The sequence below is a fragment of the Zingiber officinale genome, chromosome 8B, assembly GCF_018446385.1.
Source record: "Zingiber officinale cultivar Zhangliang chromosome 8B, Zo_v1.1, whole genome shotgun sequence".
NCBI lineage: Eukaryota > Viridiplantae > Streptophyta > Magnoliopsida > Zingiberales > Zingiberaceae > Zingiber > Zingiber officinale.
Window position 1 is genome coordinate 112,881,560 of NC_056001.1, and position 21,751 is coordinate 112,903,310.

Sequence of the window (21,751 nt, forward strand, 5' to 3'; positions counted from 1 at the left end):
ATCTAAGAGCAAGTTGGATAAGAGAAGAATTACATAAACAATAAGAGCATGGAGATATGTAACCCGCTGACACATTGCTTCCATGTTAAAGGCCACCCATAAGAGACTCAGGAGAACGCTTACTATCTTAGGCCTATCTGAGGCTAACAAAGACGAAGCCAAGTGCAACCAGACCGGGCCAAATTTAATGATGGAAAGGTTAGATTTAATAATAACAACAATAGTTAAATCTAACCTGTCATATCATTATTTATATTTAAATAAATATTATCTTATTTTATTATTACCAATTAAATATTTTTTTATCTAAACTTTTCTCGTTTAATATGAACATTTATTATAATTTTTCATTGTCTAACTAAAATATTTATTAATTATCTAAATACATATTTACATCATTTTAAATATGCCTCCCGAAATTTTTACTCAATAAATAAAACTCTAACTTTATCTCTAATATTTTTATTTCTTATCTCATTCTTCTTCCGCACATCCACCATTACACTATACTATAAATATACTATAGGCAGCCTGTAAACCCTCACCCCCACTATTTCTTCTTATTTAAATTAAAAAACAGAAGAAGAAGAACGCTAGACAAAATTTTCTGACAAAGGACGATAAGCAGCTGGTCATGAGACTTCAAAACTGCACCACTGATGACAGAGTACGGATTGTTAAACCTCTTGAAACTCACTAACCATCGACATCTCCACCTTTATCTTCTAAAGGCTGCAGTAGCATTAACAGAAAGGGAAGCACCTCCGCAGACTTCTGTTTCTCCAATCCTGACTTAGTTCTAACTTCTTTTGGTTTCAATCTCCTCTTGGAAGCATCCACCTACTTGTGGTTGTAATTCGAATATCCAATGCCCATGTGTTAAGTTTCTGTACAATATCATGTGTTTGATCAACAACAAATTTGACAAGCAATTTCTTTTATCTGCACAGTAAGAAAATTCCCAACTATCTTGGGATTTGCTCCTGTATAACCGGGAGCTTCAACAGGACCTTAATTCCTAGATCAATAACAGCCCAAGATTTCTTCCTTTGCAAATGTAGGAATGGCGTTGTGCAGTCAGAACGATTGTGTACGAGTCCTCATATTTGAGAAAAATGCAGTCTATTTGTCCATAAATTTGATGCAAGAATTTCTACTGAAATTACAATGGGAGAATTAATCTGACAACGAATAGCATCATACTTAATTAGATCAGATTTGCTCAGGTAATTCACACGGTCAGTGATGCGCCATTATCTTCCACTGTGAAGTTAAGTATCATTTGAGCAGCATTAGGTGCCCTGGACCAAAATCATCAAATAGTTACAACATTTGAGAAAAATTTCTATTAGAAAGAAAAATACTCATGTGGATTATAAATTGGATAATTTTGAACTATAAACCTTTTGCTAGATTAAACCTAACAAGATTTTCCAATGCATCCATCCAATGTGTACCAAATGCACTAACCTCAATAGGTGGAAGTTATAAATTTTGTTTTTGTTTCCATCAAGGTTCAAAATCTCGAGTCATACCGAAATTGAATACCACTCAACATGGAAAATGTCTTCTTCCTTTGATTCATCTTCTTCCTCCTTCAACCTTCAATCTATCACCGTGTATTGAAGTGTTGGTATGATACTAAATGGTATCTTTCTTGTCAAAGACCGAAACTACGGTATGATTCAAGATTTTGAATCTTGATGCCGAGTGGTCTCGAGTTTTGATAATTTACCATAATGATGCGTTTCAACTATTTCACTCGATTGTATGAGATTTCAAACCATGATTTACTTGAAACCTCATGAATATCCAGTTCATCAAACATTTTAATGTGGATTAGAAAGCCTACAAGGCCTAGAAGATAGTTTAACTATTACAATTTCCATACTTTATCGAAACAATCTAAAAATTGGAAATTTTCCTCCGTGATAATAACAATAATAAACTGTCATCCTAGCATTGTTGTCAATGCACCTTGTCATTTGGTAAGGCAAGGAAGATAAAAGTTCTTCTTGCTAAATTAGCACAATGGGTTTAGGCATTTAAACAAAATACTAATTTAGCACAATGAGTTTTAAACTAAATCATTGGGTTATATTGTAGGTAAAATAAATTTCTCAAGTTATTTTCCTTCATGTGAAATATGTTATTATATCTGGACCATCTTTATATGAATCGACCAAAGGGAGTTGTCAAAATGATAACATATGATCCTCTAGTTACTATCTTGTTGTTACTGATCTTATAGTTATTTTACCTGTCATAAACGTTTGTATGTTTCCTTTATGTTATAAATTCCCTATACTATCTAATTAACAAGGTTCAAAATCTTAAGCCACGTTGGACTTTTGGTCTTTTACTTAACGCTATTGTTCGATATCATGTCAACATTCCAATGTAGGGTGCCAATGACAAATTAGAGGTACAAGAACGTGAGTTTGTGCTCAATTTAGAATGCTACAGTTTTGGCATTAGCTTATATGGACACAAACCAAAAAAGTAAATAAATAAATAATGTTATCTCCATTCATTTTGACATGTGTTATAATAGTATGTCAAAAGGTGTTAAGTGTTGGCATGACTGGATACTCATCGACATGATATGGTTAACAAAATGACAACGCAAGACATTGCATGTGCCAAGTAGTATCGAGTTTCAACAATTTATCAAAACGATATGTTCAGCCATACCACCTAACACAATATAAGATTTCAAACTATGTCTAATACCGTATTGATTAACTAGTGAAATGATTAATAAATGATGGCATAGATTAATCTCTCAGGCTAGCCATTCCTTAAAAGATGGAATTGTTACAAAACTCTAAAGTGGAATAAATGTTGTAAAATGCTAAAGTGAATGAAAAGGCTATTGTAAAGGTGAAATAATTGCTAAAAGGTTAATACTTCAAGCTTAGCTATATGATCAAGGCTCCTAGACACCCGTAGGCTCCATGGGAGTATGCATTGTGTGGTCAGCATTGCATGCATTATTATATTGCTATCTATTGCTGGCCCATGTGTCAAATGACCAAATACATACCTATAGATTTAATTTTCGTGTTTAATTTGTTAGTGGACTAATTCGTGAAAAATAAATATGCAAATGTGACAATGTGGGTATATATAAAGGCGTGGTAACTTTTAAATGCTATAAAGATTGATAGCTAGCTTATTTGCCTAAGTGAAACCTAAAAGTTGATTCTTAAATTAGTTATATTTATGCACATCCCTTTTGTTTACACACTCATCATGCTCAGAAAAACCCCAAACATGCTGAAACCAACTTTTGTTTTACATATGCATTGCTTATTTTACCTTCTATTCTCCTATTCAATATTTTGTTACTGCACATTGTGATATACTTAGTACTTTTTATATAGCATATTTCCTTTTAACAAGATGTTCTTATTTATAATATTTTAAGAATAAATAAAATGCAAAACATGCTATATGATATTCTTGAGATGTAGAAATAGAAGTCGTTCACAAAAGGGTGCCCCTTGTGGATGGCAACTTACCTAGGGCATGACAGATGCCAATGAAAAGAGCCTACAGTGACCAATTGAACAACACAATTATTATAATGAGATTGAGGTCAAAGATAAATGAGATCAAATGGCTGCAATATCCAAGGCTAGCTAGTTTGTCACTTCATTGCTTCCCCATTACATGTCACTGCTTCCTCATTACATGAATGAATAACTGTAGCTACACAAAACTTAAAATGAAACAGATGTGGCTCTGTTCTCATCAAACTTCATTCCTAAAGATATTAAGTTGGAAAACCAATAAACTAGCCTAGTATAGATAAGTCAACTAAAGTTAAGACAATATGCATAAGCAGGCAAACAGGAGGTGATGAAACACTGCATATGCACACTGCATAACATAGGCACATGCAGCAGCATAAAACAGTAAAATTATCTCTACAGGAGCTTCTAAACTCAAACTGCACCAAGGAATTAATACTGAAACACCAGCAAGGGTTGAAGTGCTGTACTGTGCCGCCCAAAACCACCGGAATTTACCGTTCCGGTGAGGAAGCGAAATCGGCATAGTAGGCGGACAAATTTCGCCTTCGTCATCTGCCAACGATCGACGCCTCCATGCCGCCGGAAGCGTTGCCAGACACTTCCGGTGGCGGCGGAGGCGTCCCGCGACGCTTCTGCGCCGGAAGAAGTGTCGCGCAAGCGCTACTTGTGGGACTTGCGCGACAGGATTGGGACGAAATCACTGTTGCACAAAAGTAAAAAGATTTAATTAATTAAATAATTCCCAACTAAACTGTAATATTTTGAATAGGCTTTTATAAATCCTAATTAAATTATCCCTATAAAATATATAAAAATATATTTAAAATTAAAAAAAATAAAAAAATATTAATTGATATTATAAAAAATTCTTTTTTACTGTTTTAAATTTATTTTAAAATTTTAAAAAATCTAATAAATCATATTTATATTATGACAATTTATTATTATTATTTTAATTTTTTTACTGTTTAATTGATATTTTAAATTTTTTTACTATTTAAAATATATAAGATTTAAACTAATAATTAATTAATTAAATAAACAATTAATTTATATAATTATGATGTATCAATTTTAATTTGAATAATTAATACATTATTAAAGAAAATTATATTTAATTATTTTTTCTAATCATGTTTAAACAATTTATATAAAATCAATATACAATTTATTTTTAAATTATACATAATAAATATATTTATCTAATAATTACTATATATAAATAAAAAAATACTGAAATTATATCGGCACAATACGATACCGAAACCGGATCATTCCGGTCTAGGATCGAAACCTCGGCACGTGTCAAAATTTTAAACCTTGAACAACAGTACACTATGTTAGATGTGAATACAAGATTACCAATTTTCTGGAGTTTGATATAAAGCAGCAGAACTTCCGAAGCATGAGGTAAGCATGTCAGTGTTTATCACCCCAGGACTGAGAGCAACGACTGCAAGGCCTGGAGGCAACTCCTTTGCAACAGATTTCGTCAAACCTTCTACTGCCCATTTTGAAGCACAGTATGGGGCAACCTGTAGGCAAAGGATAACTTTTGTCAGAGTATCGCTTAAACAAGAAATTCAAAATTAACCAGGGAAACAACAGCACTGAAAGACCTGTTACCTCTGCAGCTGCAGATCTCCCCCAACCAGAAGAAATATTCACAATGATACCATGCTTCTTTTCTATCATAAGGGGTAAAAAGTGGCGCATTATATTTGCAATTCCTTTCACATTGGTATCTATGACCATGTCAAATTCTTCTGCTGGAACTTGCCAAAATTTATTGTTTTTATTTATAGTGCCTGCATTATTCACTGCAATTGGAAAATCTATTTCAGTGACCAAGAATAAGGCCATAGGAATAGAGAATTTGGGTATTGCTTGAAATATGAAAGAATTATGTAAAGGACCATTGAGCACCTCCAAAGAGCTCGGGTCCACTTATGTACTTATGGTGGTCTACCAGTAGGATCTACCTATAAGAACCACTACAATCATTGCAGCAAACAAAAGGGAATTACAGTCAACGATGGTAAAACAAATAAGTATCATACAAAAGTCAAAATGTCATTCTCAATTTTGGCAAGGATGAAAAATAAAGGAGAGCTAACAAGGAGAAACATAACTAATTCAGCATCAACATTTTAATCAAACAGAGACATGGCTAAAATGGGCATCAATCACTACTCGATACATTTTCTCACCTTATCTCACTGATTAAAAAATTGGAAAAACAAAGTTGTTATATTGTCCAACTGTTCCTAGTCGGTTCTGTTAGAATTGTTAATCCATATCAATGATACATCCGTTCATGTACCTTCTCCATCAGCACAAAGTATTCAGCTAAATATCCTAGTAGGAATAATCTGTTGCACACCTGACATGGAAGTACTTGATCATGATAAAACATAGATGATCTTTATAGTTCGACTATTTTTCTAAATGTTACTTACACAAGATAACACCCTAAAATTTTCTATCTTCTTTGTAAATTTGATGTAAAACCACAGAACATGATACGTTGAACAAGACTAAGTTGGAAATATTAGATTAAGATTGAATAATATTCACCGAATCAAGGTTTTCAACAAACAATTCTCCGTGTTGGTTTCAACTACAGAAAAATCACAATGGGAAGGGAAGAGCAACAATTCTCCTGACACACTAAACTCAATCAGGGATTAGGGGCATAGAGCAACAAAAGTGTGACAAATGATTTTTCTATAATTTTTTACAAAAAGAGTAAATTCTAAGTTGCTACCTTTCTATTCTATGTAGATGAATTCACTAATCATATTTAGAATGAATATTATTTGTGTATGTTATTTGCATACTATATTGCAATAATTGACGAAAGTGCCTATCGCCACTCCTAATAAGATAGTGCTTCTAAAATAATCTAAGAAATGGAATGTGAAGCCAATGTGTAAATAATGGAGAATTGCCAAGTGGCAAAAGCAAGAGATGTGACAAGAAAAGAGTGTAAAATGATACATTAGCACATTATTTTAGAGAGCACTAGGAAGGATAAGATTAGAGACCAAATCTGAGATAGGAGATGGTACTGGGAGGGAGTTGAGTTTAGATGAGTAGCTATAACAGGCTTAGCTTCCAGCCTTCGAGTGTAAGTTTGAAATTGTTGATGCTCTGGTGCATATCTCTACATGACAAGAAACTATAAGAAACAATGGTTTAAATAAAAATTTGTGCTAATCAACAAGGTTAGAAATTATCATTGTGTCAGTTCATGGAATAAATAAAGATAAGGAATCCAAGGTCACCAATGCCATTAAAACTACATTCGAGCCTTCCTTTACGATGTGAAGCACAAAAGAGAAATTTGCATGGATCCATGAGAGCTCCTTTGAGATGCACACGAGGTAGTGTAGGCAAGACAAGATGTAGATAAGGGTTCAAACAAGGTGTAACAAATGAACTAACATGCGCAACAAATCAAATAGAAAAAGATTGATTGGAAAGAGGATATGGTGTGAAAGTATCCTCATTCTAATACTATGTTGCAAGGGAAAATTTATTAGGGTTTTCCTCTAGTTAGTCACCTCTGCCATTATGCATATTGCAACCCTGTGTTTTGTATAAGCACCAAACTCCCTAGTTACTTACAACTTGGTCCTTAACAAAGATGATGATATATGCTGACATAGTGGCTAGTGTAGGAAGAGAAATAAGATGGGAAAAAAAGGGAAAAAGATTCTACTATTGAACGAGAAGATGATAGGATAACAAGTTAATCAATTCAGGTTTATTGAGTTAATGGTTTTTTAACAAATTTAATGAGTTTGGATACTTTGTTCCTGATTACTGTTGATAGAGGGGAAAGTTGTGGCATTCTGTTCTCAAGCTTGTAGCATGTAAACATGGTGGTATGTTGGGGCAAAATCAAGTAGAGGTGATGGTATGACTTGAGGGATTTTGGTATCAATGGGAGAAGTAGCAACATGGCCAACCTCTTCTTGATCCCCTTCTTCCTATAGTGACCTGTGATTGGTTCATGTCACTCACCTTTATTTTCTTTAAACTTCCAAATCAACTCTAAAATTTTTCTTAACCATTCTCAAAATGAGAATGCAAAGATTTCTACTTCCATACAATATCTTAATTGAATTCTTTGTAATTATCAATATTTTTTTTTTAAATTTTATGTCTAATCTATGTCTTAAATCCTAGCAACAGACAATATTCTAAGCGCTGTAGACTTTCAACCAGAGATGTATCACTCAATAGGAAATTATATTAGATGATATAAGGTGCTTGCAGAAATTAAATAGGATGATCCATTTAATGGTCTCTCGTTACACCTATAAGTTGCAATTGTATTCAGAAAAATTATTTCTTCTTCAAATCCTGGTTTTAGTTATGAGTTTCAAGCTAGTAGAGAATCCCTAGCCCATCCATTCGGCTCAAACTAAAATAATAGTAAACGGTCTAAATTGCATCTTAAATTGATGACCAAGATTAATCTCTCAAAATTTGATGATCATAAATCCCCACCATAATTCTAATCCAATTGGCAAGAAATAGGATCAGACCCTAAAACAAAATCACTTTGTCATACATCTGATAAATCTGAGATTCACCTTAGATGAGAAGTATGTGGAGAATATGGATTACCGGAGTCTGAACTACTAGTGAAGACCATGTATAATTATGGCTTCTTATAACCTTCACCTATTGTATTTTCTTGTGAAAATGCCAAATCAGTCTTACTGGTCTGTGTTACGGCTAGAAAATGTTCACACCCAATCCTTGTACCAAAAATGTTATCATAAATCTTCAAAACAATGTACACGGCCACAATACATATTTCTGTCATTTTTCAGTTGGCACATAAATGTGATCGGTACACTAGGGGATGTAGAAAACAAGAACAGAGATGAAATGCTCATCTATAGTCACCAGTATTTCTCAGAAGAGAACCCTCAAACTCTATTGATGTACTATAAAGATAAGTAGGGGGAATTTACAAACCGATGATATCAGGCACTCGTCCCGACTCCACAACAAGCTTAGCCAACTCCTTAACACTGCTATCCGATCTCTAAAGGTATAGCATTGTAGGAAAAAACAGAGCAGAAAGACAATGATTCAATGTCAGCTACACAAGAAAACGACGAGGAAAGGAGCAAAAAGGGGAATGAAGAGTCCGCACCACGTCTAGGTCGGCAACGAAATGCTTGAAGGGAGGAGCAGCGGAGGAGGAGGAAGCGTTCGGAGTAAAAGCCATCAACTCGGATTCGAGAGATTTAACTTTCTCAGCGGAGCGCAGGCAGACGATGACGACGTGCCCGCGCTTGGCCAGCTCGAGTACGAGCGCACGGCCGAGACCACGGCTTGCCCCAGTCACAAGCACCGTCTTCGGTGACGCCGCTCCCCCCTTCAATCCCGCCGCTATTACTGCTGGGGCGGTCGGCATCCTCTTCGCCGTCGTCCTTTTCGCTCGAACTCTGCGGAAGAAGATCGGATCAGCGAGGCCTTGCAGTTAGGGGTTTAAGCTCATGTTCAAACCAATCGAGCCTAGAATGACCCAAACTAGTAAGGGGCGTCTGGTTCTTTCCTAGGAATAGAAATCGGAATGGGAATCATTGTATTGTAGAATGGGAATAGGTATGAGCATGAATATCACTCTTAAAAGCAATGTTTGGTTAGTTGCATATCTTCTATCAGAATAAATCAAAATTTCCTTTTTTACCCTTAAAGGAAAATAAGAGAAAAAATTAGATGTGAGAGAAAGATGAATGTGAGAGAAAAATATGATGAAAGAGAATGATGAGAGAGAAAATATGATGAGAGAGAAAGTGTGATGAGAAATAATGAAGAGAGAGAAAGTGTAATGAGAGAAAATAAGAAAAGAAAGTGTGATTGTAGAGAGCATGATGAGAGAGAAAATATGATGTGAGAGAAAGTATAATGGGAGAGGATGAAGAGAGAGAAAATATAATGGGAAAAAATGAGGAGAGAGAGTGTGATGAGAGAGATTGAAGAGAGAGAAAGTATGGTAAGAGAGAAAGTATAGTGAGAGAGAAAGTGTGATGAGAAAAAAAGGGAACAGTGAGTATGATGGGAGAGATTGAGGAGAGAGAAAGTGTGATGAGAGAGAAAGTGTGTTAAGGAAAAAAGGAGGGAGTATGACAAGAGATATTAAGGAGAGAGAAAGTATGATGAGAGAGAAAGTGTAATGAGAAAAAAAAAGAAGGAAGACAGTGCGATGGAAGAGATTGAGTAGAGAGAAAGTATGATGAGAGAGAAAGTGTAATGAGAAAAAAAAGAAGGAAGAGAGTGCGATGGAAGAAATTGAGGAGAGAGAAAGTATGATGAGAGAGAAAGTGCAATGAGAAAAAAAAAGGAGAAAGAGAGTGTGATAGGAGAGAGAAAGTGTGTGATAAAATGATGAGAGAGAAGTGATATGAAAGAAAAAATAAATAAATATATTTTTATATTTGATATTAATGGAGAAAATTTTAATTTTAAGTCAAGGGTATTTTTGGAATAAGGGAATATTTTGATTGATGAAAATAGGGTAATGACTCATTGAAGGGGAGGTACATGGGAATGAGTTATTACCCAATTTCAAGGATTCATTCCCTTATTTGTATTTCTATTCCTATAATCCAAACATTAACAATGGTAATCAATGATTCTCATTCCCATTCCCCTCTCCTATTACCCTAAACCAAACGCCCCCTAAAATGATTATGCGATTGATCTTTTTTAATTTGATTTATTTTATTGTTATCAATCTTTTAATTTAATTTTTTATATTTTGAATTTATTTGATGGGTTAATAAGTCTAATATTATAAAAACAGATTATTTACTTTAAGAATTTATTTATTTACTTATTTGATAAAAAAAATTATTGATGAATATAATTTATAATTTTATCTATGAATAATTTTACTATTTTATAAAATCTTTCCCTTTTACTAACTAACTTTGGTGAAGCCTAAAATATATTTACGTTAATGTCCTTTTTTCTATTCATGTTAAAAATAATTCCAAGGTGTATTAGTAATTCTACAAGCGAAACAATCAGTGATCTAGAGTTTGAGACTCAGCTATAGCGTATTATTATGAATTTTCTCATCATTAATTTTATGTTGTTTTATATAAAAAAATATAGTTCTCTTTAGTCCCATATCTTAAAATTGATAACACTATGATCAAAGAAGTTTCTATAAATGTTTTAGGCCAACGATGTTAAAAAATATATTTTTCTTAATTTTTTTTACTAAGACAAGTATATTATTAAATTAAAATAATTTTTTTCATAAGGAAGCCCGATATAGTAATTTGTTGCTAGGATTCTTTAGCGTCAATATGATCATACTAGTATTTATAAATGTTTACAAGTTAATGAGTTAAATATATATTTTTAAGCTTGTTGGTTTAATTTAATAAATTATTTAAACTTATTCCTTAATTATATATATATTAAATTTACATAAATAAATTTTACTAAAGCAAACATCAAATTTCTTTATAAATATTTAATGCATTTATAGCATAAGGGGTTTAAATCCATAGGATGGCAATCAAGTTTTTACAACACGATTACCGTGATAATTCCAAATCAACCACGTTCACACCCAAACTAAACCATGTCGGATTTGAATAATAAATTACAATTCAAATCTACCAAAATTAGAGTTGATTAATTGGAATATGATGATAAACTTCAATGATTACTTCAAAAACTCATATAAATATTAGAAAATAAAAATATATATAAAATTTGATAAGGATACATATTTTAAAATGAATTTAACTTAGTTAAAATAAATTCACTCATATATATTGCATAATATATAAATAAAATAATCATAATATTTGTAGTAAAATACATTATCTTATATTTTCTATATGATTAGATAAATCTATCAAAATTATTAACTGAGTTTTGAATACCCAAAAAGCATTTGGTCTAGAGCGGTGAAGTCAAAAGATGCTTGGAAATCTAAACATTTATAATTTAGTTTTATGAACGTCCCCATCTATAGTTTAATACATAAGAGATAAATTTTGATAAACCAAAGGGACATAAGAATCTTTGTTTTATTTAGGTTTATACTGTTAAATCTACTTTGTTATACACTATATCTTAGTTGCTAAGCATCACGTTAAGACACTTATTATCCTCTCCCTGTGATTGGTTTTTTAAGTTGCGGGATCAAAATGACCTTCTTTATTATTCTCTCTCCGACTCTCTCCAACCACGCGATCTCGTCGTGAGGTTATGAGTGAGGTCTGGCCTCGCGAACAGTGGCGGATCCAGAAATTCAAGCATGTAGGGATGATTTTTACGTGGAACAAGGGGCAGTATCTTCTATCTCCACCGGTGGAACCCCATACTACTAGGAGTTCCATTACCGGCAGGGGGGCGACCGCCGATACCGCCCCCCTCTCGATCCGCCCCTGCTCGCGACCTCGCTGCGAGGTCACCACCAAGGCGCCCGTGTGTTGTGACCTCGTCACAACAATGAAGACACCGCTACTTTGCTTTCCTTTCCCTTCTTCTCTTTGAAATCCTATTATCCTTCAACTTTCCATTCCCTTTTCCAAAAAAAATATTGAACCAGGTAACACTGAATATGAGGTGACAGGCCAGGTCTCATGAAAGTTTTCCACCGGTCGTTAGGAAAAATCAAGAAGCATTTGCAACGGACGACCCAGAGACCCAACATCCTGTGGTTACACATTCCATTTGGAGAAAAAAATCCTTACAAATGTTGCATATCTGAGGATCGAATCGTAAGTGTCTAAGTAACAACTGTTGAGTTTTGTGTTTTCTTTTTTAATTTAATTCAAAGTATTTTTTTTTTGTTTTTAGTTGTTATGGTAAATGCATATGTGAATGCATTTAGTCTCACATTGCTAAGCTAAAAATGTTGGAAGACCTTATATATGAATCTCTTCCATCCTTGCTTAGCAAAGTTAAGGGGACCTACACGCATGCACGGGCCGAGCCAAAATCCGGTGGTTTCGGGGGGTTCGAGCCGGAAATCCATAAATCGGACGCAACGCACACGATCATCGCGCGCAGGGGGGTGCAAATCCCCAGCTCGTGGGCCTCACGCTTGCAGACGGCTTGGTTTGGTTTGGTTCTGTCCCGCGTGTGAGGAAGCGACGCACTTCGAACCAACGCTTTGGTTCGCTAGCGAAGCAGTATCTCGCGTGTGACGGAATCAACGCTTTTATTCGCTGGCGAAGCAATGCTTACTGCTTCGAAGTGAATAAATGTTGCGCCTCTGTTCCTCGTTCGGAATCTCTCGAACAGTCTGCTCTTCTCCTTCTTCCCTCTCTGTGTGCGTACGTTTTTGTCATGAGGCTTGGTTTTGCGATCTGAGGTTGAATCCGAGTGCGACGTTCGTCTTGGAGTGCACCTACGGATGACGCGAGTGGTTGTCGGATCTTGGGAGAATTTTGTCGGAGAGCCTTTGCACCGTGGGCAGTAATAAATTCTCTAAAGATAGTCGGCACGCCGACGCTTCAACCGGAGATAACAATTTCTCGACCTTCTCTTTTATTTACAAGTTTATTGCATGCTTGCTATTTTGGTGCAAACATGTTAGTGCTCTCTTTACAGCAACAACAACTAACACCCTTCCGCTACACTGTAGCTCCAGGGGCTTCATTCCCCTTTCCAGAGATATATCTATGGTGGACCTCTTTCCCTTTTTCATCCGCACCTCCGAGTAAATAAAGCGGCCTCACTGGATCTAAAATCCTAGATCCATCCTCGGCAATGGTCATCTATATTATCCTCTCTCAGCTTCGTTGGTCTTCTAAGTTGAGGGATCGAGTTTGGTCTTCATATATTATCTCCACAACCTTATTGTTTTAGCTGAATCGAGGGTTTAAATTATATGGACATATCTTATTATTTACTCATCAATTGTTGGATCATCTGAATCAAAGAATCAAGCAATAAAGATATTTCCTTCCTATATTTCTCCCTTAGTCTCACCGCTATAGGGTGGCCTTTAGATTTCTCCTAGACTTCTACTTGATTAAACTTTCCTCTCCTCTAGCCTTATCAGGCTTTAGTGATGGTTTCGTCATACTGAATTTATTTGTATTAAATTAATTATAAGTGTAATCATTGCCTTCATCCAAACAGGTTTCTCACATTCAGTTGGTCCTCTAACACTCTTCTTGTGCCCTCAACAAAATTGAGCACCTCTTCTACCCTGCGTGGACACAAGACAAACAATATAGGGCTCTCCTAGCCTCTTGGCCGCTAGATTGCGTCAACCGCTGGATTAACTCAAATCGGCTCTTCCATCCTCTTGACCATTAGATCAACTCAAATGGGCTCTCCCAATCTCATGATAACAGGGACGACTCAAATGGGCTCTCTCAGCATTTTTGTTGTTGGATCGATTTAGATGGGGTCTCCGAACCTCTTAATCGTTGGATCAACTCAAATAATCTCTCTCGGCCTCTTGGCTGTTTAATTAACTCAGATGGGCTCTCCTAGTCTCTTGGTCACTAGTTTGACCTAGATGGGTTCTCTTGGCCTCTTGGCTGTTGGATCGACTTGATTACACTCTCCCTACATTTTGGCTACTAGATTAACTCAGTTATAGAACCATGTACCCTTATTGTACCCTTACTATTATGGAGCAATTTTCTTTCTTTGTCAAAGCTAAAATTACTATACTTTGTTATTCTGTCTCGGTCATGAGTGGCACGTCAAATTATTCTCTCTTGATCCTAGATTATAGATCGAGTTATTCTCTCCCGACCCTTAGTTGAGGATCGATCTATATTCTCTCCCAACCCTCGGTCCCATATTGAGCTAGTCTCTCTCATTCTCTAGTTATGGATCGAGCTATTCTCTCCTAATCTCTTGCTAAGAATCGAGCTATTCTCTCTAAGTCCTTGGTTGCAGATCAAGTCATTCTCTCTTGACCCTGATTGTGAATCAAGTTGTTCTCTCCTACTCTAGATTGTGATTTGAGTTATTCTCCCATGGTTCCTAGCCACGGATTGAGTTATTCTCCCCCACTGCATGACGCCATGATTTACTCATGAGTACCCCACTTATTTTAGCAACCCAACTCCCTACTTAGACTCTTGAGTCACTCTTATAATTCAGCATCCCAAACACTCCATCCTCTATACATAGGATAACAGCTTGAGATCTTTGAATCAGACTTCATTTGACTTCGCTTCTCAATCTGATTCAAAGGGGGACATATGATACCCCTAGATAATAATCATCTGCAACTCAACAAAATCAATTTATGTGGTCTGGCTCTATGTCAAGTCCAACACATGTGAATGACCCATTGTCAGTACATGCCCTACTTAGATGTGACTTTCTATTTATCGTCATCACAAGCCTTACGTGGGTATGGTCTCTCATCTACCTCCACCTGTAAGTATAAGATATATCGGTAGAGGATTCTCATTTTTTTTCCATTTCCTCGAGTTCTTTCTCTTTATTTCATTTTTTCCCTCAAGTTCTTACTTAAACATTAGAAGGGATGCACTAGGATGACTCCTGTATTGATCCATGTAGGCTCGACTATACCACGAGAGGAAGTTTTGTTAGTGAAGCGATAGATTTTTCCAACATCAGGGAGGTTAAATTTTAAGATTAGATTTTAGATCTCATTAACTCAAAATTGAATATTCCTGCAAGTGCAATATTCAATGACTAAGGGGAAGAATTTTGTTTTAGGTGGAGAAGTAACTTTTAAGGGGGAGGTACACCTTTGAAGGTATGTGAATTACCTAAGGATGGGGAAGACATGTTTCATTAAGGAGGACAGGGGCTTCCCTAGATTAAGGAAAGTTGAGAAGTATATACTAAAGGGAGTGTCAAAAGTGGAGAAGTGAGAGATTCAAGTGTGAGATCTCTACTTAGTCTTTGACAATGATATAAATTTTTTAATGACTTTTTGATGTATGCTAGATGGGGAAGAAGCGAAACGTTTAAGTTAGAAAACTTTCTCTTATGTTTGACAAAAAGGATGATGTTAGGTTGATGGTAACTTAAACATATTGTAAATACTAAAACAAAGAAGAATGTAGGTGCATTCAGTCTTAACATAGCCTTGATAGACCAAGAATATGTTGTAATGTTGAGCAATATATTTTAATGAGTCAAGTAAGTTAAGGTTAACTGATACTTAATAGTGAATGAAGTCAAAATGGGCAAAATTAACTAAATATTTTACATTTATTGAAGTTTAATAGATGTTGATAAATTTAAAAATTGTAATAGGGAGTTGACTAGGAAAAAAACTAAATAGATCTAGATAGACTATATGCTTACAATGAAGAAGCCTAACAAGTGTTGGTAGTAAAAGTTCTAATAGGTTAAAAAGAATTAGATGTTAGGAAGCAAATGAAAGTCCAAGTAAGTAATGGAGGATTAGATGCTTGTAATAATAGAAGTCCAGATAGGTCATGGAAGATTGAATGTTTGCCAATGGTTGAAGTCCCAAAGAATTAGTCTCTAGGCATTAGAAGTTCTAAAGGATTGAACTCTAGACATTGAAAGTCTTAGCAAATCAAGACTATCTAAGATTGGGCAAATAAAAGTCTTAAGAAGTCAAGGTCGACTAGATAATGGGTAATGAATAAAATCATGGAGAAATAGTCTTCAGGCATTGGAAGATCTATGGGTATAGGTATGAGAAGTCTTAGTACGTTTAGGTCAACCTGATAATAGGAAAGCATGAAGTTCTGGTAAGTCAAGGTCAACATATATTAGACATACAATGAAGTCTTAGAGACATAAGTGTTGGAGGATCTTGCGGTCGGCTAGAAGGGGGGTTGGATAGACGGCACCCCCAAAAAATCGCTTCCTACACTATTGTTAGCTTGCGCAGCGGAATACAAATAAAAACAAACAAGCTAAACTAAATACAAGACAAAGAAAGGAAATGCAAACCAAACCGCTAACACGTTCGATGTAACGTGGTTCGGAGATGATGCTCCTACTCCACGACGTGTCCGTAAGGTGGACGATCCCTCAATCCGTCGGTGGATTAGTCCTCGGAAACTCCGGCTAGCTCAAACCTCCTTGTGGGTGGAGAAACCTCACCACAAACTCACCAAGACCTCTTGGACACAATGGAAACCTTGAGCACTTTTGTGACTACTAATTAGACTTTAACCAAGTCTAATTTTGTCACCTTGGGCGGTCATACCAAGCTCCTTCTTATAGAGCTTGGAACAAATCAGAACCTGATTTTCCCGTTACCAGTCGACTAGTCCATGCACCAGTCGACTGGTGCCAGCCCAACGGCTCTCTGCTACAGTGCATCAGTCGACTGCTACAGTACGCTACAGTAACTGTTACATTGCCGCTACAGTAAACCCCTAAAACTAGGATTTTACTCCGAGTACAATCTCTCATGCACTCGTACCCTCACGACTCATTTGACTCTTCTTTGCAGCCTTGACCTCTTGCCTTCAAGCCTACTTCCTTTGGCTCTCGTCCCTCAGATGCATCCAAGCCCGCGGCTCGTCCCCAATGTCATCCTTCGCGTATGCCTCGAAGTCGCTTCCCTCGGCCCTTGTCCTCGCTGCCTTGTCCACGGTCCCTCGGATGCTCCATCCTTCACCGGACCCGAAGCCGTCAACCTGAGTCACATGTGTCACCTGCAGTCCTGCACAACTCAAGTACACATATCAAATAACGAGGGTAATCCTAACTTAAACCCTTTGCCCAAACACCAAAACACATGGTCCCGCGGACCATTGGGATTGCTCCAACAATAAGGACTCTTGACACATTGTGAATTTAACTTTAGAGTGATTGGAATTAGAACACTAAACGACTAGTAAAAGTGGAGCAGTCAATTGATAAACTAAAACTATGAAGTTATGATTTAGTCAGATTCTGGGTTTAGAGAAATAGACTAGTTAGGATAGCAGTTAATTGGGCATTCAACTTAGGTAGAAATGCTAACAAAAAATATTACTGTTTAGGGATCAGCTGACTAAGTAATCAACTAGTATATAAACAATTGATTGATATTTCATATAAAAGCCAAAAGAGAGTTGTTGAGTGGATAAGCTATACTAACGATTGAATTCTTCTTCATTACAGTGGAGCAGTTGAATGGAGGATAACAAACAGTCAATTGATCAATAAATTCTAAACTTAAGAGGAATCTTAAAAGAAAATAACTTTTGGGTAGGTTTGTTGGCAAATCATTCTGAGGGTTTCTTGGACAAGTGCTATTGCATTTCTACGTCTTTTTATAAGTAATTTTTTCCCCCAAAACCAGAGAAAACAAGCAAAGTAAAATTTTTTACTTGTATAAAATTTTTACTTGTATTATTTTCATTCTTGCTTGTACTTTTGTATTTTATGTGTTGTAAGAACAAATTTCTCTGCCTCCAGAAAGTATCCAAAAAGGAGAAAATATAGTAATGATTTTCATTCTCTCGATTATTCTAAGATCATGAGTCTTGGAGTAGAAACGATGTTCTAAACTATGTAAATATTTGTGTGATTTATATTACTTTTATTTTTGTTTATATTTTGATTTATTATTTTTAATATTCTATTGTACTAACTTGAAATGTAGATGAACATGGGAGAAGAATAATAAACATCTATTCACCCTTTTAGTGACTTCACTAGTACAACATAAGGGGCGAGAAGCTTCACAGGAGAAGAGCTTGTTGTGGAAGATAACTGCATGGTGAGTATAGTGTTGAGAGAAAATGTACTATGCGGAAGGTAGATATCAACTTAGGCATGCTCAATCAATAAATATATTGTAGTGAGCAAACCAGTCAACTAATGGAGTCTTCTAGTCAATTAGTTATTGAGTTGGCCAGGTAATCAACTCATATTTGATTAACTTGGTAGTTTAATAAAATCTAATTAACTGATGATTATGACAATTGACTATTTTGAATCATAGATGAAGCAATTATCAAAGGAAATGAAAAAATAATTGTGATCCACTTGGTTTAGTCAAGACTAATCTATTGGTGGCTATGACTAGTAGACTGGTGATCCTTGGATGAAGTAGTCATTAAAAGAAATGAAGGAATAGTTGCAACCTACTAGAATCAATCAATTGTAGCAAAAAGTGGAATTTGTCACCCCAGCGACTTCACACAGTCGACCCCATAACTATCAGTGAGAAGGTAAATCGAGAAGTTATAGTAGACCCTTGAATTAAAAATTTATTTCATGGAGGAAACTATTTTAAAGGTTCAAGAAGCTACAAATTAGAAGACAAATTGATTTAACACAATATTTCAATACATTTTTTCTGAAGTCGTATTACAAAATCCTAAGTCCTTTGTTATTAACCTCTTTCTACCTTTGATCAACTTGTAAAATATTTCTCCATCTCTAGGACTTAATTATAAAGAAGAAAGTTAAACGATTTAGGGAGTCATCCACCAAAAGGAACATAAGTCATGGAGTAGGATCTTGGAGGTTGTTGAACCACATAAATGCTTATGTCACATTGTGATATATTTTTATTTGTATTGTTATTTATTTCCCACTACAAATTTGTATATGACACTGTCGAAATTATAGTAAGAGTATTAGTTTTTCTTTCATAAGCAAGAACAACATTCACCCCTCCCTTCTATTAATAGTCTCTTCAAACCAATCACACCAATAAGAACTGCACAATACTGATCAAGATTGTGTTGTTTTATACTTGTTGCGTGTGACCAAGGTTTTCTAATGGTGAAGTAGCATAACTCTTTGGGTGTTAACCATGTTGGTGCAATAAGCAAATGGTCAGATTAACCAAGAGTTATATTTTAATGTTTGAGTAATATATCTGTTGATTAAATCAAATAGGTCAAGATTGATTAGATATTTGATTGTGGAATATGACCAAATGAGTTGGGGCCAACCAAAAACTTGGCAATTGGATGCAGTCTAATCTATGTTGATAGATGTAAAAGTTCAATAAATATTGATAATGGAAAGTACAATGAAGGAGTTGGAAGATGTAAAAGTTCAATAGATGTTGACAGTAGATGTCTAGACAGATCAACGTTAATCAGATGTATAGCAGATGATAGAAGTCCAAGCATGTCAACAAAATTGCATATCTAATGAGTGATTGAAAAGTAAAATAAATTAGTGAGGCAGATCAATGAGGACCAAATACTTAGCGAAGAAAGTTTTAACAAATCATAGAGGACCTAATGTTTTCTAGTGAAAGTTTAGATAGGTTAATGAGGACTAGATTTTTTCCAATTGAAGTCTTAGAGGCGAGGAGTCTCTTGGTAATGGAAGTCTCAAAACACATACGTTTATTGGCATGGTGAAGTCTTGGAATCATATAAGCGTCTAGGCATTGTGAAGTTCTAGAAGTAGAGAGGCTTCTTCTCATGTTGAACTCCTAGAAGAATCTAGGCTTCTTGACATGATGAAGTTTTGACCAAGAATCTTTTGGCAAGATGAAGTTCAAGAGATGTGGAGTCTCTTAGTATAGGAAGCCTAAGTGTTGGTGCTGTGAACACAACATTGAACTCAAAGTTTTGATGTGCGACTAAGGTTAAAGTTAGGCTTATTGTAATTTTATAAGTTGTGTCAAGTGTACATGAGCATGTTACTTGATAAGTGACAAAGTCCTAGTGAAGCTAGACATAGTGAAGTCCTAACCAAACAGTAACTAAGTCCTAGTGGAGCTAGGCAACTGAAGACCTAATTGGAACTCAGGTAGGAGCTAAGTCTTGATTGAAAATCAAGCAACAAAGTTCTAGTTGAAAACTAGGTGAATCAAGTTAAAGTGGAGCCAATTGGGAGCTAAAAGCTTGGCAAGATAAGTTCAAGTGGAGTAAGTTGGAAGTTGAAGCTTAGCGAATAGTCCAAATAGTGTAAGCTAGGAGATGAAACTTAGCAGATAAGTCTAAGTGGAGTAAGCTGGGAACTAAAACTTAGTGGACAAATCCAAGTGGAATAAGTTGGGAGCTGAAGCTTGGCGAACAAGTCCAAGTGAAATCAGTTAGGAGCTATAGCTTGACAACTTAGTTTAGATGTGTTAGATGCGAGTTCAGCATCTAGACCCAAAGTAAGTGTGAGTAACTTTAAATATTAAATCATACTCGTTATATGTAACAATTGCAGGGAAGCAATGTTCGATGGTTCCTAAAGACAGGAGGGAGTCTAGGGCGACTGGTGGTGATAACTCTCAACAAGTGAAGTCGGAGGAGGGTCTAGGCGACTGTATTTGGGTCGGGGCAACCGGAGAATACCTGCGACTTAGCAATCGAGAGATGAGGTTATCAGCAATCTAAGTGAGTTGGGTCAAGATCAAATTGTACCCCTCTCCAAGCAACCGGAAGGCTTCCGGAGAACGCAGTTAACATTATCTACTGGATAGAAGTTGCAGCCACGCCAACACATATCCTGGCGATCGGGGAGGCTCTAAGTGACCGGAGAAGAGCTATATAAACAACATCGAGGCAGAGCTTTAAAATCAACAAATTAACTCAAATACTCGTTCTCTCAATCTCTTGTGCTCGTGCTCTAGTGCCCTCTCACTTTCTGTGTTGCGACACGCTGTAATTTGTACTTCATTTTTGATCGGTAACATCTAAAGTAACATTTTATTTTTTTTATGTTATCATATTTATTTTATTATACTTAACTTTTTAGATTCTTTTTTTTTTTTGTAGGATTTTCCCACACCCAAAGGTTTTCTGGAGAGGGGAAATTAGAAATAAGAATTATATTTTTATAATTGTTGCACATATCTATATTTCTAATTTGGTTAATTAACTACTTGCATGCTCAATTTATAGTTAAGTTCTTTGCATGCTTACATTGTTCTACTACCACTATAACAAATATGACTTTCCGCAGCGCATCATCAACGACACGTGGTTAGAGTGCACTGTTAATAATAGTTTTTACAACGAGCCCAATTATGTGCACTGTAGATAGTATAATATTTATACAAACGACGACGTGCAAAAAAAGTATACTGTCAATAAACTTTTCTACAGCATCCAGAGTACACTGTTAAAATTTAATATTAATGGCATACAAAGTATGCTATTAATATTATTATACTAATATTAATGACGGCGTGAAAAAAATATACGCTGTCAATATATATATTATTTACTACGTTGTTAACATGAAATATTAATCATCTTTAGTTTTTTTTTTTTAATTTTAAATCTTAAATTCTTAGTCAAATTCTTCGGCCAAATCCCTAAAGCCGCCCACGA

The 21,751-nt window shown here is 35.6% G+C and overlaps 1 protein-coding gene across 2 annotated transcripts; it reads right to left on the reverse strand.

The window, feature by feature from the left end:
- Window positions 1-677: 677 nt before the first annotated feature.
- On the reverse strand, window positions 678-9,091 carry LOC122016976 (NADPH-dependent pterin aldehyde reductase-like). 2 transcript variants are annotated; one of them, XM_042574420.1, is made up of 6 exons: window positions 8,716-9,091; window positions 8,535-8,604; window positions 5,166-5,359; window positions 4,902-5,074; window positions 1,204-1,301; window positions 678-887 (listed from the first exon to the last, which is right to left on the reverse strand). In XM_042574420.1, exons 1-5 carry the CDS (start codon window positions 8,977-8,979, stop codon window positions 1,232-1,234), a joined length of 771 nt encoding a protein of 256 aa, XP_042430354.1. In that variant the 5' UTR covers window positions 8,980-9,091; the 3' UTR covers window positions 678-887; window positions 1,204-1,231. The 2 variants fall into 2 exon arrangements, with proteins under 2 accessions (XP_042430354.1, XP_042430353.1); XM_042574419.1 differs by lacking the exon at window positions 678-887 and having other exon boundaries at window positions 1,104-1,301.
- Between the last annotated feature and the right edge of the window lie 12,660 nt (window positions 9,092-21,751).